Genomic DNA, 16,392 nt, shown 5'->3' with positions numbered 1-16,392 from the left:
AGAGCCCGATGCAGAGATCAAACTTATGAACCACGATATCATGACCTGAGCCAAAGTCTGATGCTTAACTGACTGAGCCACCCAGGTGATCCTAAATTTAGCATTTCTAATTGCAGATCTACAATCCAGATTCCCAAAATGTAAAGCTTAGGGAAGACCTCTTTGCCCTCCACAACACAATTTTTCACTAAAAATTTCATGCCCAACTTTCATGCCTTCTCCAAGTGGGAGATTTCTTAAACAAGAGCTGTTTGGATGACAAGTTTTTCCAAAATGTAGCTGGATAGCATTTATGCTCCACTACTCTCCCTTTTACCTTGTACAGCTGTGTGATTAAAGATCTGTATCCAAAAATGCCTGTATTTCCTAACTCATCTCAGAAGTAAATTTGGAAAGAATGTATCACTATTAAACTATTTGCCACACAATCCTTTAGACATCAACTGGTTTTCTGGATTATGGATCAAAAGTCCTAAAAGTAGTGGAATCAAAATCATTTACCTAAACAGAGATTGAAATAAGTGTGTTGAATGGACTCTGCTTTCCTTGTGCTACGAGACTGTGGTGTAAAATGTTTTACATCCTCTGTCTGCCAGTTCTGGTTTGCCCGTTATATATAAAAAGCTTCTTCATCCCATTTTTAGCTTCCTTCTTTTTTGTTTATTTTTTCCCCTTTGAACAGAAATGCTGGCGTTCAGCTTACCTCCAAGAATAGCTCAAAGCTGAAGTTCTCAGTTTAGTCATGAGAATTACATTTCTCTCCACTTTGGAAATACTCTTCCCCAGTCTCTGCAATTATGAGCCCTATAGAGCTAGGTGATTTCAATTAAAATGAAACATATCACTTCGTAGAACATAAAGGAGGGAGTGTATTTCCTATAGGAAGGAGAGCCATAATGGTGATTTTTCGTATCAATAATTTGTACTCCCACTCGACACCTTAAGAATTTTATGTATCTATAAGAACATCTCTTCCTTGAAAAAGAAGGATTTGTATGGAAAGAGCAGCTCCAGTATATTAAAATGGATGCCTGTATATTTCCTAGGTTGAAAAGGTTTTCAAATGATGGCTATAACTTATAAGAATGGTAGAATGCTTTTACACAGTTTTCGTGTTGGAAAATCCCAACTAGCAGCAGTTATAAAATATATTGAAAAGAATCCAAGAGAGCTCCTGAAAGGTCTTTTATTTCTCATCATACGATCTTATCTCAGAATCTCTTTCTCAGTTGTTTTTGAAAATATAAACCTCGTTTTTCCTTTTCAGGGGATGGATCGGGTTCGTTTACCAGTCGAAATGAGTAAAATGAGAGAAGCATGCTCTGCATGTTATTTTGTTAATGGTCCATATGAACCAGTTGTGTATCTTCAAAATGATACGTTCCTAACCTTGTATTTAATGAGTTATGAATGTCCGTCCTTCGCACAAGCACACGTCCCAGACTCCCTGCTTCTCAGACCAGACCCGCGAGTTGTGTTTACTCACGGAAGCGCAGTTTTCAGACTTGTCTTCCACAAAACCGATCTGGCACGGCGTCCTCTGATTCTGCAACCAGTAGTCTGTAGATTCGAGCAGGCTATTGCTGCGAAGAACCTGAGAGAATCCAGAAAAACTTCTTAGTGTTACACAGCCAGCTTTTCTATTTCAACAAGCAGCTCTTCTCTGAAGAACCTATTTTTTATGTTTTCTATGCCTCAGAGCATCTGGATACTGGGTAAAAAAAAAATCCTCACAGGATAATAGCACCTCTAGAATGTGTAAAATATTCAACCAGTAGTTGGTTTTAGAAGTATGCATTGGTACTGATACTGATGCTTCTTCTGTCGTCAAATTCTACATCTGGACACTTTAATGATGTCCAACAAGTGGAAACTTCAAATGATTATTTTGGGGTACGGTTCATTTGGCATGAGGGCTCAAAATCCATTTTAATGCTGGTGCTCTTGTGCACTCTATGAATATTTTCAACCTTAAAAAATATAGTGTTTATCCTGTTGGTGCAATATTGCTACAGAAATGATGATTCTTTTATTATTATTATTTTTTTTAACATTTTATTTGAGAGAGGGACAGAGCATGAGTAGGGGAGGGAGATGCAGAATCCACAGAAGGATCTAGGCTCTGAGCTCTCAGCACAGAGTCCGATGGAGGGCTCGAAGTCACTAACCAGGAGATCATGACCTGAGCTGAAGTCGGATGCTTAACTGACTGAGCCACCCAGGTGCCCCTGAAATGATGATTCTTTAGCTTCAGCTTTGCTAACGTGTCTGTGAAATAGGGTTCAATTCTTCTACAATACCTAAGGTAGTCTGTTAAGTTTTCAAAGTATTAAGAATAATTAGAGTGTATCATGATAATCATTTTCCATGTAAAAACAGTACAGTAAAACAATACAAATTTGAGTAAATGAATAAACAAAACCAAATATGATTTACAAATGACTTGCTTCTGGGCTTGGATTTTAAAGCAAGGAAGAAAAATTATATTTCTGAGACAAGACATTTTGAAGATGCAATCTCATGAATAACCAAACAATTTGATTTCTAATGTGTCTGAACATTACCCAAACATTGCACAAGATTTTTTCCATCTTATACAATTTCCAGTGCTCTCCTGGTGCCCTCTACTTTATTAGCGTACATGTCTGCTAATATTTGACTACTACCTTCCCTTAAGCAATATAATAGATTTAATCAGCTCGGTTAATGCTACAAAAATAGAATGACACTTCAATTATATTTAATTTGTATAACAAAGGATCGTCTTAGGTTATAAAGATAAAAATGCATTATTTTTTTGTCTCAGTAGTGAGTTAACCAAATATAATTATGACACATTTTTCCATAACACCCAGAAATGTTATTTGCTTTTAAATCTTTTCCCACTCGATGTTTATTATCACCTAGAGATGACAGATTTCCATCATTCTTTTCTAGAATAGCACAAAAAGACACACTGTGGCTGAGCAGGTATTTGAGTGATGAACTTGGGCTATGACTGTGGACTAAAGTTAGGAACAGAGCTTCTCAGGTCTCTTACAGATTTTACCTAAACTGTGGTTCTCAAAGTGTGGGCTGGGCCCCCAAGGGATCCCTGAAATCTTCCAAGGAGGCCGGAAGTGAAATAAGTCAGAGAAAGACAAATACCATATAATTTCAGTCATATGAGGAATTTAAGAAACAAAACAGAAGAGTAAAGGGGAAAAGACAGAGGGAGAGAGAGACCAAGAAACAGACTCTTAATTACAGAGAACAAACAGAGCATAGGTAGATGAGGGGTTGGAATTAAAGGAGTGAATTTGTGATGGGTACCGGGTGATGTATGTCAGTGTTAAATCACTATATTGTACACCTCAAACTAATATTACACTGTACCTTAACTGGAATTTAAATAAAAACATGTACAAATATGCATGTTAATATTTCATGTGTTCCTTGTTGTTTTAAAATATTTTAAAATGAAATTATTTTTTAAGTAAATAAGCAAATAATATAAAAAATTTTCTTGGTTTTCATTGATAATTTGAAAACTAAACATCAGAAAAGTATAACCCTTGTAAACAAATGCTTTGTGAGGTTCTCCGATACTTTTTAATTTTTTTAACATTTATTTATTTTTGAGAGAGACAGAGAGAGAGAGACAGAGTGAGTGGGGTAGGGGTAGAGGGAGAGGGAGACACAGAATCTGAAACAGGCTCCAGGCTCTGAGCTGTCAGTACAGAGCCCCATGCAGGATGGAAACTCACAAACTGCGAGATCATGACCCGAGCAGAAGTCAGCTGCCTAAACAACTAAGCCACCCAGGTGCCTTCCCAATACTTTTTATAGAACGCAAGGGAATTTTGATCTCCACCCCTCCTCCCAAATGAAGAACCACTAATCTAGATTAACTTTATTTAAAGTAGAAAAAGACTCTTGTCCAGCCCACTCCTCACTGCCATTCACTTTTTTTAAATTTATTTTTTATTGTTATTCTTAAAATATAATTTATTGTCAAATTGGCTTCCATACAACCCCCAGTGCTCATCCCAATAAGTGCCCTTCTCAGTGACAGCCACTCGCTTTTACTTCCAGCATGGAATAGAGTTTAAGAGCACTGCTCTAAGTGGGTCTGAGTTGAAACCCCAGCTTAGTCATTGGTGGCAGAATGATCCTGGGTAGCTGACTTCAATTCTGAGTTTCAGCTTCCACGCCTGCGGGTGGGGAAAAATAATACCCACCAGGTGGGATCACTGAGTCCTCAGGGAGATGACATGTGTCATACGCTGTGGCACGCGCATGGAAGGATGGCCTCTCAATGCATGCTTTTTGCTGTTATTATTTGACCTGGACTATAAAGGGAAATCGCAAATTTCACATGAAATTAGTGGATTGATACTGTCTCAGATCTGTGAAGACAATTTTCTTTAGCAAGTATTCTAATCTAAGGTGTAGTTTTAGTTCTGTGTTTTGTAGTATTAATAGTTACACCTACTCTTTTTTATATGCTTCGAATTGCTGGAAAACGTGCCAAAATTTTCTTTCTTTCTTTTTTTTTACTTTTTAATTTAATCCTTATTAAAATGCTAGAAGGTAGGAGTTATTTTAAAGGTAAGGATCTTCACAGAAATTGTTATTTGGAAGGTAAAGATCTTGAGGCTCAGATCTTTGCCCAGAGCCTCCTGGCCTTGGATTTGGTTTTGAAGACACCAACGCCTGTGAATGAAATCATTTAATTATACCGCCTCCCGTAACCCATCCAAAATGACTCTAATTTGGAGTATGTTTCTCAAAAGTTATGTGCATCTATTATTTTTGTGAATATAACTATACCTTATGGACTTCTATTTTTTCCAACATTACAGGTTTTCTATTGGGTTTTTTTTTGTCTTGAAAGAAATTTAGATGAATAAAAAAGATAGGTACCCACATATTGGTCATTTATGGTATTCTTCATTTTTTCCTGTAGACCTGAGTTTACACCTGGTGCCATTTGCCTTCCACTTGAAGAACTTTATAAGCATTTCTGTAACGTAGGTCTTCTGGAAATCTACTCTTCTTAGTTTTTGTTTACTGAAAATGTTCTTATTCCACTTTCAGTTTTGAAGGATTTTTTTTTTTTTTTACAGAATATAAAATTCTGGGTTGGTAGGTGCTTCATTTTTTTGTTTGTTTTGAATAGTCCTCACCCATAGGACTTCCATTTTAAAGCTAAGTTCCATGAATGAAATTCTTCTTCAAGGAGAAGAAACATTTTGTGATGTAAATTATAACAGTTAAATTAATCCACTTGGCATGTATTATCAGTATTTTAATTTTTCAAAGGAAAGTATCCTTTTACATCTATCTGTGTTAACACTGAAAAAAACCCGTATTGTCAGGCTTCTTCTGCTCCTTGCCTTTCTGTGATCTTTACATTTGGAACACGCATCAGTAAATCAAAGGCTTGGTTCACTCCGCACCATAACAATGTTAGAGATTTAAAATGGAAGCATCAAATGGACATAACAGTTAATAATAGTTTGCATTGTAGTTTAATAAATGCTCTGACTACCATCACTTCTTAGCCATTTCAAAGCTCACTCCTCAAAAAAGCAGCCACTGGACCTCTTCGACTTTCTATATATTCAAAGCACATAGTGTTATGGTTGCAGCAAAATATGTCAAAAAAAGAAAGCAACTATTGCTTATTCTTGTCCAAGGTCAGCCTTAAGAGGAGGACGGAGTTCAGACACGAATCACTTGGGTGGTAGTGGCGGGATTGGCATGTTTTCCCGGTGAAACACTGAGAGGCAGAGATGGAGACACCCAAAGGCATCAGCCTGACCCTTCCCACTGCGAGATCCCCACGGCTGTGACAGACGCTGACTCACGATGGGGCAGATGGAGACAAGAGCTGGCTAACCTGTTAAATTTCTCATGCATTTAACTTCTCCAACAGAAAAATGAGCCCAGAAAGATGAATCTGTCAAGTCTTCTACTTAAGGGTGTTTTTTGTACTTATTTTTAAAGTAAATAATAACTGAAAGTATACAAAGACCTTGTTTTGTCCTATCCCAGGAGTGAAGAATGTCAACAGCTCCTTGGACCTGCTTACTCAGTGGAAAATTCTAGAAAGTCTTCCCTTTGGCTATTCCATTTCCCTTGGATACTGCGTGTTTTCTCTACAGTGTATCTTTGCTTTAGGGGAAACAGAAATGGCAGAGGAAAGAAGTGAGATTTAAAATGAAACCTAAATCTTTCAATGCCTTACAAGAAGTATTTTGAAGAGAACTTTGACGAGAGTACTCATTCACTATGTAAACTTAAAATTTGAATTTTAGTCATAATTAAAGAAATAGTCCACCTGATTATGTTAATGATTAAAATAAAGTTTCCCCATCTATTTCATTAATATTTAGAGTTTGTTAATATCTATATTCTTTAATTATTGACGAAATAATACTATATTTATTGAGAATGTGCTGGAGTAAGGCCTAATATATATTATCTGAATTAAATCATTAGATATAGAAGGTAGTATTTAAGGGTCCATATATGTAATGTGCCTAATACAGTACTTGGACCACAGCAAGTTCGCAATAAACATTAGCTATCATAACACTTATTTTCTCTTTTTCTGGGCTTAGAGAGGTCAATAATTTGCCTACTTAGTGAATCACTAGGATTTGAGCCAGGCTCTCTGACCCCAAAGTTCCCATTAGCCAATGATCTATTCCAAGTTGGTGAAATCACATATTTTCTTGCTCTTGGGTTCTACTGAATCCTGGTCTATGCATTTATTCATCTGTTTCAGGGCTCTGGTCTGGGTGGTAAGGAGGTTCGAATCCCAGTTCTGAGTCCCCGGTCTGTGCAGTCAAGTCACCCACTAGCTCCCAGCTTCAGTTTTTGTAAACAACTAACTCATGCGATCTCAAGGCCTCTTCGATACTGAACAGCATGTAACTCTTCCCTCCTCCTCCTGTCTTCCATCTCTTGCCTCAGCCTCTCCCAAATATATGATGAGCCAAATAAACAAAGAGAATAAAAATTCAGCCTCCAATAAACCACATAGCATTATATGTTAGGCAACTTTAACCTGTTAAGAACTGGCTTTTAGTTTCATGGTTTAGACAAACCATTAGAGACAGGAATGCCAGAAGGAAGAAAATGCACTTGAAAATGAAATGATTTTGAAGCTTTATGAATATAATTTCCCTGCTGAGAGATTCACTTTCTGAAGGGGGAAACAGAAAAACTCACCAGGTGCCTCCATGGCTCATTTATTTAATCTGCTAATTTTAGTTGCTGATTTACTTATTTCAGAAGTAGAGCTACTAATGAATATGGTGTGTGTTCATAAACTTGAAATAATGATGGCACATTTTCTCTTAAAATTGCATAAGTGTCCTAAACAATGAAGAAAGATCCTTCTGCTCTATTTTTACACTTATTTCTTTATATTTAGAGAGAGATCCAAGTTACAGAAATTGAGTTTTGATACAGAATGAGGAGGGAGAAATAGACTCTAAAGTAACCCAGACATGGCTATGCAATGCCTTCAGGGTTTTTTTTTCTTCCAAAAGTAATTTAGATTGGAGAAGACAGTAGCTTATGGTTGATTAGTCCCAGATGTTTCCAGGAAGGACTGGAATTCTGTGCCATCTTACTGAGTGAATTTGGGCAAGTCATCTAACTCCTATGGGACTGAGTTTCTTCATCTATTATGTGAGGACAATTAAAGTCCCTTCTGAAGTGTTCAAATAAGAAAATGTTTGCCAAGGGCTAATCTCTTCAGAGTAAGCAATTGCTACATCATAGTTATTGTTAAAAGAATGCAGTACAATTTACATTTTTTTAATGTTTGTTCAGTTTTGAGAGACAGAGTGAAACAGAGTGCAAGCAGAGGAGGGGCAGAGAGAGTGATACACAGAATCTGAAGCAGGCTCCAGGCTCTGAGCTGTCGGCACAGAGCCCGACGTTGGGTTCAAACCCATGAACTGTGAGATCATGATCTGAGCCGAAGTCAGATGCTTAACTGACTGAGCTACCCAGGCACCCCGGCAATGCAGTACTATTCAGACAGTGTTTCCCACTGGAACATTTTTCTGGATCTTTGCACATTTGACAGTCTTTCATTATTCATTATTTATGATACATCATTCTTGTTTTCCTCCTAGTTCTCTAATCTCTTTCCATTGGGATTCGGTCAACAAAGGTTCGTTGAACTCTTTAGATGGTGGACACTTGGAATGTTATGAACAAAAATGGTCTCTGCCCTTTTGGAAATCAAACCATAATAGGGGAGAATAAGCATTCACAGGACTCTAATAAAGAAAGTAGGTGCTTTGATTAATGGTGATCCAGGGCAGGTATTACCCAGGAGGAGCAGGAACCTCTGTCTGGGGGAGGGCTGGCAGGAGACTGTGTCCCTGACCAGTTTGAAAGAAACTTCTGAGCAGTCTGGGGATGCTGGGAGAGGCTGTGGGGGAGGAAAGGTCTCTTTTTCTGAGTAGCTTTTCCTCCTCTGATACCCTCACTGGGAATATTCCCTCTAGTTCGGGACTCTGTGTTGCTCTTTCCTCCTCCTTTGGGTCATTTTCCTCAGAGAGCTCACTGACTCTCAGGGCATCAATTACCAGCTGGAGAGATGACACAAAGGTCCACAGCTTCAGCTGTGACCTTTCTCTGGAGCTTGGCTTTTCACTTTTCTAACTGTTAGTTATTACTCTTAGATCTCTCGCTGTCACCATAAAACTCTAGGTGTGTGAACCCAAACCCCCTCCTTCCCCAATTCCAGTCCATACAAGAAACCTGACTCCCTAACTCTCTCCCATTTGCAGTTGATGGCAGAACAATTCTCCTTGCTGCCCTGGCTTGGAACATCTGTGCCCTCTGAAATATACCTCTTTGTCTGTTTCTTGCCTCTTGTTCTGCTCTCTAATCATTTTTTCCTTAATTCTCTTCACATGTGACTGCATACCATGGACTAGTCTAGTCTCTGGGTAATACGATAGTGAATTACCCAGAGTGGATCTCCATAATTATGGAACTTAAAAGATGGCATGGACGTCTAAGAGTAAATAATGGAGTGCTGAAATACCCATTATTTACAAGCTGTGGTGGGTAGTATGAAGACATTCAACACAGCAACTGACAGAGCCTAAAGGGGGTGGGGATGATACTATGAAGGGCAGGTAGGGAAGGCTGGGGCCCTAGCAATTCAAGTTGTAATTGTCTGCTTCTTCTATTCCCCTCACTCCCTCACCCTCTACTTCTCAAATCTATCCAGCTCACTGAAACCACAATGAAGGATAAGAATGTAAACTTTTGAGACAGACTTGGTTGCAAATTCCAGTTTTTCCACCAGTTAACTGTGTGGCCTAATGCAGTCACTTATCCTCCTTGAGACTCAGCTTTTCCATCTACAAGATGGGGTAAATGTTGCCACTCACAAAGAGGGATTTTTAATAGACATTAGGAATAGTAACTGTGCCCAGCATCTGATTATTTGGGCATTCACTAAATGGCTTCCATCAGTAAATTACTGATGTTATGTAATTTTATTCCAAGACTTTAACCTCAATTGATTAGTTGAGCTAGGATATTCGAGCATTTTACCATCTATCAGACCTATCAGACACTGGGCCAGGACCTGAGAAATAGTAAAGAAGGAAAATATTTGCTCACAGTGAGCCCAAACTTTTATGGGCTTATTGCAAAACTATGGCCTAGCATTCAAGACAGAGCCTAACTCAGTTCCCACCTGTTAATCACTTCATGAACATTTATTAAGCTCCAGTGTTTATGATACTGCACTATGCCCAAATTTGGCTGTTTTCCAGACTTTGTCTCCAATTATCTCCTCGCACATATCCTCTGTTCTAGTTCACAAGTTTACTAAAGAGCACAGCCTTGGTGATGCACATGGTTTTCCTCATGTCTTTTCAGCTGCCCCTTGAGTTTTTTCCAATAATGCTCTTTCTCAACCATCAAGAACTAATTGAATCCAGACTTCCTTTCCCATATCAAGTGTTTCTCCTTCTGGTAAAATCTCTACAATGAAAATAATATTCCCATCTCAGAATTTTGGAATGTGCATGCATGTCTTTTCCTTCCTTTATGATATGGGTATAAGAGTATCTTATTCAATTTATCTTCACACGTATCTCTTGACAAACAGTTGGTCCTGAGCACCTGCTTGTTTTTTGGCACCAAAATATTTTGTTTCTTGTTTATTTGTTTGTTTGTTTTTTGTATTTGGTGTAATGGAGATACATAATTTTCTTTTCTAATGACTGTGTTTCAGGAAGAAAATTTGTGAGTGATTTCTTCAATATGAAGAAAATTTAAAAGTTAAATCTAGGCACATAATGATATTTTTATTTCTGCAAGCCTTTTTATTTGTCTCAAGGATTTTATGCAAGGGTAACAAAGAATTTTAAATTTCAGCAAGACCTGCATTTTGTAGTCCTATACTATCAAAATATTATCAAATTTAATTTTCTGGTAATTGGAACTGTAAAGAAATAAAGCAGCCCAAAATCTTTTAAGAGAGGAAAATTTTATACACAAAATGCTGTATTTGCCTAATGCATGCATGGTGATTAATGATGGAAGGCTGCTTCAAATTAACAGAATGTGATCAGAAAAAAAGGATTCATTTTTCTTCAAAACAAAGATTTATCCACCCCTCCAAACAAGTAGATTCAGAGAAATTAAGTATGCTGGAATATTAAGACATTGACACTTTCAGCTGTCTGCAGGCTGGACAGCGCCTGGGGCAGCCATTTCTGGGCCAACCCCCCTGGCCCTCTGCCTACTCAAGGGTTTCAAACAAATATTAGTTTTAAAATGCATGTCACAATATGAAAAACACTGTCTAAAGAAATCATTCTTTCAAATGGGACATACAAATTTTCAGGAAAGAAAGAAAAAGCAAGAGCTAAAAGGGAGCAAGAGAAGCCCATTGGAAGAGCCATGGCATGATGCAGAGAAGAATCTCCTGGCTCCCATTGCCATTCTAGACTCTTTCTAAGAAACCTAAGTAAATGTTTCTTACACAAAAAGACTGTAATGTGAGTAGGTCCATCAGAATTGCATACTGAGAGATGGCAAACAGCTGATTAGGATGAAGGTAGCTACTCATAGATGCTGTCACCTATATGACCCACAGTATAATCAATGGCATCTCTACTGCAGCAACATTTTCTTCATAGAGATATCATGGTCCTATAAGATTCACCCTCTTTGGTGTGCATCTGGGTGGCTCAGTTGGTTAAGTGTCTGACTTTGGCTCAGGTCATAATCTTGTGGCTGGTGAGTTTGAGCCCAGCCTCGGGCTCTGTGCTGACAGCTCAGAGCCTGGAGCCTGCTTTGGACTCTGTGTGTGTCTCTCTCTCTGCCCTTGCCCTGCCTGTACTCTGTCTCTCTCTCTCTCTCAAATAAATAAGCATTACAAATTTTTTAAAATAAATAAAAGTAAAAACGGATTTACCCTTTTTTGTGTAAAGTTCTCTGAGCTTTAAAAAACACACATGTGTAACCACCACCCCCATCAAAATGTAGAACAACTGTCCAACTCCATCACGCCCCCAAATTCCATCTTGCTCCTTCTGGTCAAATGTCTCCTAAGTCCTAGCCCCTGGCAGCCATTGATCTGATTTCTATCCTAAAAATGTTGCCTTTTCTAGAATGTCATGTATGTGGAATCATTTAGTATGTAGCCTTTTGTGACCTGTTCCTTTCACTTGGCATAATGAATGTGCTTGAGATTCATCGATGTTGTTGTGTGTTCAGTACTTCTTTTATTGTGTAGTGGTGTTCCGTTATATGGATTCATGCAGATTTTTATTTATTTTTTATTTACTTTTTAATGTTTATTTACCTTTGAGAGAGAGAGAGGGAAAGAGAGAGAGAGACAGAAACAGAAGCACGAGTGGGGGAGGAGCAGATAGAGAGGGAGACACAGAATCCGAAGCAGGTTCCAGGCTCTGCGCTGTCAGCATAGAGTCTGATGTGGGGCTTGAACTCATAGACCACAAGTTCATGATCTGAGCCAAAGTCAGATGCTTAACCAACTGAGCCACCCAGGCATCCCATATACAGATTAAAAAACCAAAAACCAAAAAACATTTACCAGTTGAAGAACATTTGGGTTGGTTCTAGGTTTGGATAAATATGAATAAGGCTGCAACAAACAAAGAACTATAGGTTTTTGTCACACTTAAAGGTTTACTTTTGCTTGGGTGAGATTGGTAGGTAGTGTGGTCACTTTATAAGAAACTGATAAACTGGCTTCTACCATGGAATTCCCACTTTCCATTCCCACCATCAAAGTATAAGAGTCCCCGTGGCTGCACATCTCCTCAGTACCCGGTGCTGTCAGATTTGCTTTCAAATTCATCTTAGGCCTTCTACTAGGTTCATAGTGGTACTTCTTCGTGGCTTATCTTCCTTCTAATTTGTAAAGATTTTTTCCCTTTCTAAGATTTTTCTGAAATTAAAATCCTCATTTGGATTCAACATTGGTGCAGACCTTATTCATAAAACCGTAAAGCATGAATTGGACTATCCCGGATGCTAACTTGGATTGCCGTCCCTACGGGAAGGATGTTGCCATGCACAACAAGTATTCACTCGCTCATTATTCATTCAGCAACTACTTGTTGAGAATCTGATGGTTTTGATGTTTTTTTCCATCTTGTTTTGTAATTTAAATAAAATTTTTCCTCATAAAATTCTTCTATTCCATAGAAAAGCCAATTAGGAGTGTATAGACAGGGGAGTCCAGGAGGTGATGGCATAATAAGATACCATATTTGTTAAGATCTCCTGGGGTAGAGGCATAGAGCCTTCAGCATTTACATCTCTCCATGTTTGCTACTTACATGAAGTGTATAGTAAATGACCTGAGATCCAGCATTATGTTAGCAGTTGTCCCTCTCTGTATGATTTAGTCACTTAGCACAATACTCTCATGGAGGTCCATCCATGTTGTGAATGGCAAGTTTTCATTCTGTTGTATAGCTATGGGGGTATTCCACTGTGTTCACACACCCCATCTTCTTTATCCCTTCATCTACTGATGGACACTTAAGTTGTTTTCATATCTTGGCTGTTGTAAGTAATGTTGCAAAGAACATGGAAGAAGGAGAGCACCTGCTGTTTTCACTAGGAGCTGCTTAAGTGGGTACTCGGCGGTGAAAGAGACAAAAATAAAGACAAAACAGACAGTCTTGTTTTCATTCTCCTGGGGGAGGGCAGACCATAATCAACTAAAATTTTATAGAGAGAGAAATTGAGGGACAGAATGAAAAGTACTGTGAAGATAAATAAAGCCAAAGAAAGGGATCAATGAGTAATGGATGCTATTTTGGAAAGTATTTGCTGGCAGGCCTCTCTGAGGGTGACCTCGGGCAAAGCTGTGAATGAAAGAGGCACCGGTCACACACCCTTCAGGGGGAAGAGCATCCCAGACAGAGAATATCTGCCAAAACAAAGGCTCAAAGCAGGAGTTTGCTCATTGTACTCAAAGAACAGCAGAGAGACCATAATGGCCGCGCAGAGTTAAGTAGTGAGGAGAGTGAAGAGAAGGAACCTTTTTGCTTTCACCAACGAGAAATCCAAGGCTGAGCTTGGCCACACATTCTTTAATGTCTTGAAGCACTCTAAGATTCTAGAAAATTATTTCACTATAATTTTGGAATGTTTAGTCACTGGCAGAATAGAGTTTATGTGCTAACTTAAATTTTTCTAATAGCTTAAAAGCTTAAAAGCCTAACACACACACACACACACACACACACACACAGATGCACAAATACAGACACAGAGACTAAAGGTCAAAAATTTTGTGTAATTTTACACATGTAATTTCATGCTATTTAATCTGTGCTGTAGCACACTTTCTGAGAATTCTGTAATCTTTTGTTTTCTACTCTGGGAAATAATACCTTTTCATTATTACACAGGAAAATGGTTATTTAAAGCACAGTGAATTCCCAAGAAGAAACAATATACAAACTGGATGTAAAGCTTCAGTGAAAGAAAAAGAATTACTAGCGTGAAAAAACTCAGTTGGTTTAATCTTCATTTTTCGGAAAGTTTAATTAAATGTTAAGATAACATTTTCCTTTTAATGATGATTCTTCTAGTGGCTAACTGTCTGAGTTCATGTCTATTTAGTGTCCTTTGACAAAAAGGAGAAAATGTTCCTAAAGGATGTTTGCCTATTAATCGGACACATTCTGTAATAGGATTACTGTTTGGTTAGGTGTGAAGCATCTTGCATGGGAGCATTGACACCTGTTACAATTTGGAAATCTTGTAATTGATTATGTGAAAGAAAATTCCAAAGTGAAGTCACCATTGCTAAGAGGGTCACTTCAAAATAGGGTAGGGAGGACACTGACGTAGTAGGGTCTATGCACATCTCTTGTTTCAATTCTGGGAACACCATGAGCTTCCACCTTTTGTCAGCTGCAACTGGTCGACCTCCTGAAATACATCCTTCTACTTTGGACCAAAATAGAGATAATGAAGCACCTGTTGGCTACAAGGCCAATCCTGTATTAGTCAGTCAGTTTAACTCTGTCAACACCAATCACGATTCCTTCAAAACAAGTTATGTAATCTGCTGGGTTTTGCCTTTAATAAGCCTGTACCCCTCCCCCCCATTTGCAATTCAGAGTTCACTTTTAATTCCACTTAGACTCAGTGTCTAAGACCCCAGATAAATGCTTTCAGTTGCTCGACAGTCTCTTCTTCTTGGTCAACAGTTATTTTGAAAGTGTTGGAAAATAAGGGAGCTATTTAAGGTCCTGGAGAAAAACAATCCTCCATTGTTGAGGAGGAAGGTGCCTAGAAATGACCAGATCAGAGGCACAGGTGGTCGGGAAGGTTGGGAAGAAAATGGTAAGCAAGGGATCTGCAATTCATTCTCTGTCTTTACTGTGGAAGAGGCGGGAGGGATCACTCCCGGATAAGAAAGAAGGCAACACTGCCATACCTCGTCATAAATATACTAAGGACTGACCTCCAGATACATTGTATTCTCATAGCAGGACAGTCCTTATCAATGGAATGCTTTCAGCAGTGGGCACCTGCTCTAATAAACTTGCCTCCGATAAATAAACACGGAATATACTGATTTATGGAGCATGCATCTCTGACAGGTGTCACATGCGGATGTAACTATCTGAGTATAAAATGGAGATTTTTCATGAGCAAAAGGACTTTCTTCTTTGAAATTCATGTCCCTGTGTATGTAATTTAGAGACCCTGTGTATTGACCTCAGCCACAGGGCATCCTAATGTGGCAAGAAACAAAGGACATAAAGCTTCAGTGACAGTTGCAGATATCTTTCTGCTTTTCTTGGGCCACACAATTACTTTGTATCTTGGAAACCACCCTGTATTTCAGTGCAGTCACAGAACAGTATAAGAGCACAGAGGACAATTTGGAAATATCAAGCCATTCTTGTTTCCTTCTGCCACATCACACAGATGTCAGCTGGCTGAAGAATGCTTTGAAAGTTGATCAGAGCCTTTTCTGCATGAAGTGATAACTGAGTTTGAGTCTCAAGTATAAAATGCAAGAGTTACAGAAACAGATATGCTCAGGAAATGCAAATATAGTATAATTTGTGAATGGTCAGCAATGTTTTAAACCGAATAAAATGGGACGTATAAATAGAGGACAGCTGATTGCTATTTAATTGCTATTTAGAAGCAGTATAATGCTGTAATGTTGATATGATCTGTGAGCCGAATGTGATTTTTAATGTTAGGAGAAGCAAAATATAAGAAAAACATATATGTCAGAAAATATGTGATATGCCTAAAGACTTACCATTGATTTGGGGTTGTTTTTGTAGGTTTGCAAAGTGTGGATAGTGCAAAATTTGCCATTGATCAAAGGGACAGTGGATTTAATGACGATTGATGCATGCCTTCGGCCTTTGGCGATTATAAGAAAGAGACAATTGTCATTTCTTGACTCTTCTCCTGTTTGAAAGAAGCTACTGAAAACATCTACCTTTTAATATGTAAGCAGATGGCCATGGAATTTGCTAAGGGAGACACCTGCTTCTTGGATGCTCTCCATCCTGTAAAGTATACACCCTTACATGAGACTAATTCTCAAAAAGCCTCCTAAATACAAACACCAAAATGGGGGGTTCATTCTCAGGGATTCATTAGCCAAAAGGCCTCCTCCGAAGGCTGTTCAAATTTATCTGAGCCATATCCTTCGTTCCTACTCAAACACTGACAGAAGGGACAAGCGGACATTTCAATCAGAAAGGCAAGCCGGGTAGAACACAGGAAAGGTGGATCAGGTAGGGTTGGGGTTGGGGAGGGGGCGGGAATGCAGCATCCACTCAGAGTCTCCAAAGTCAAGAGAATGGCTTAGCTTGGAGACAGGAAAGAGAG

At 38.6% G+C, this 16,392-nt stretch overlaps 1 protein-coding gene across 1 annotated transcript in view; it reads right to left on the bottom strand.

Moving 5' to 3' along the window:
- Window positions 1-16,392, bottom strand: part of LOC120220653 (SPHK1 interactor, AKAP domain containing) — a 129,571-nt gene that overhangs the window by 105,170 nt on the left and 8,009 nt on the right. The window contains 1 exon segment of the mRNA XM_039217779.1: window positions 1,487-1,594. Within this exon segment, the coding sequence (XP_039073710.1) occupies window positions 1,487-1,594 (108 nt within the window).

Source organism: Hyaena hyaena, unplaced genomic scaffold (genome assembly GCF_003009895.1).
Source record: "Hyaena hyaena isolate Hyena2069 unplaced genomic scaffold, ASM300989v1 scaffold_714, whole genome shotgun sequence".
NCBI lineage: Eukaryota > Metazoa > Chordata > Mammalia > Carnivora > Hyaenidae > Hyaena > Hyaena hyaena.
The sequence above is the reverse complement of the archived record's forward strand: the minus strand, read 5'-3'. Positions and strand labels throughout refer to the sequence as shown.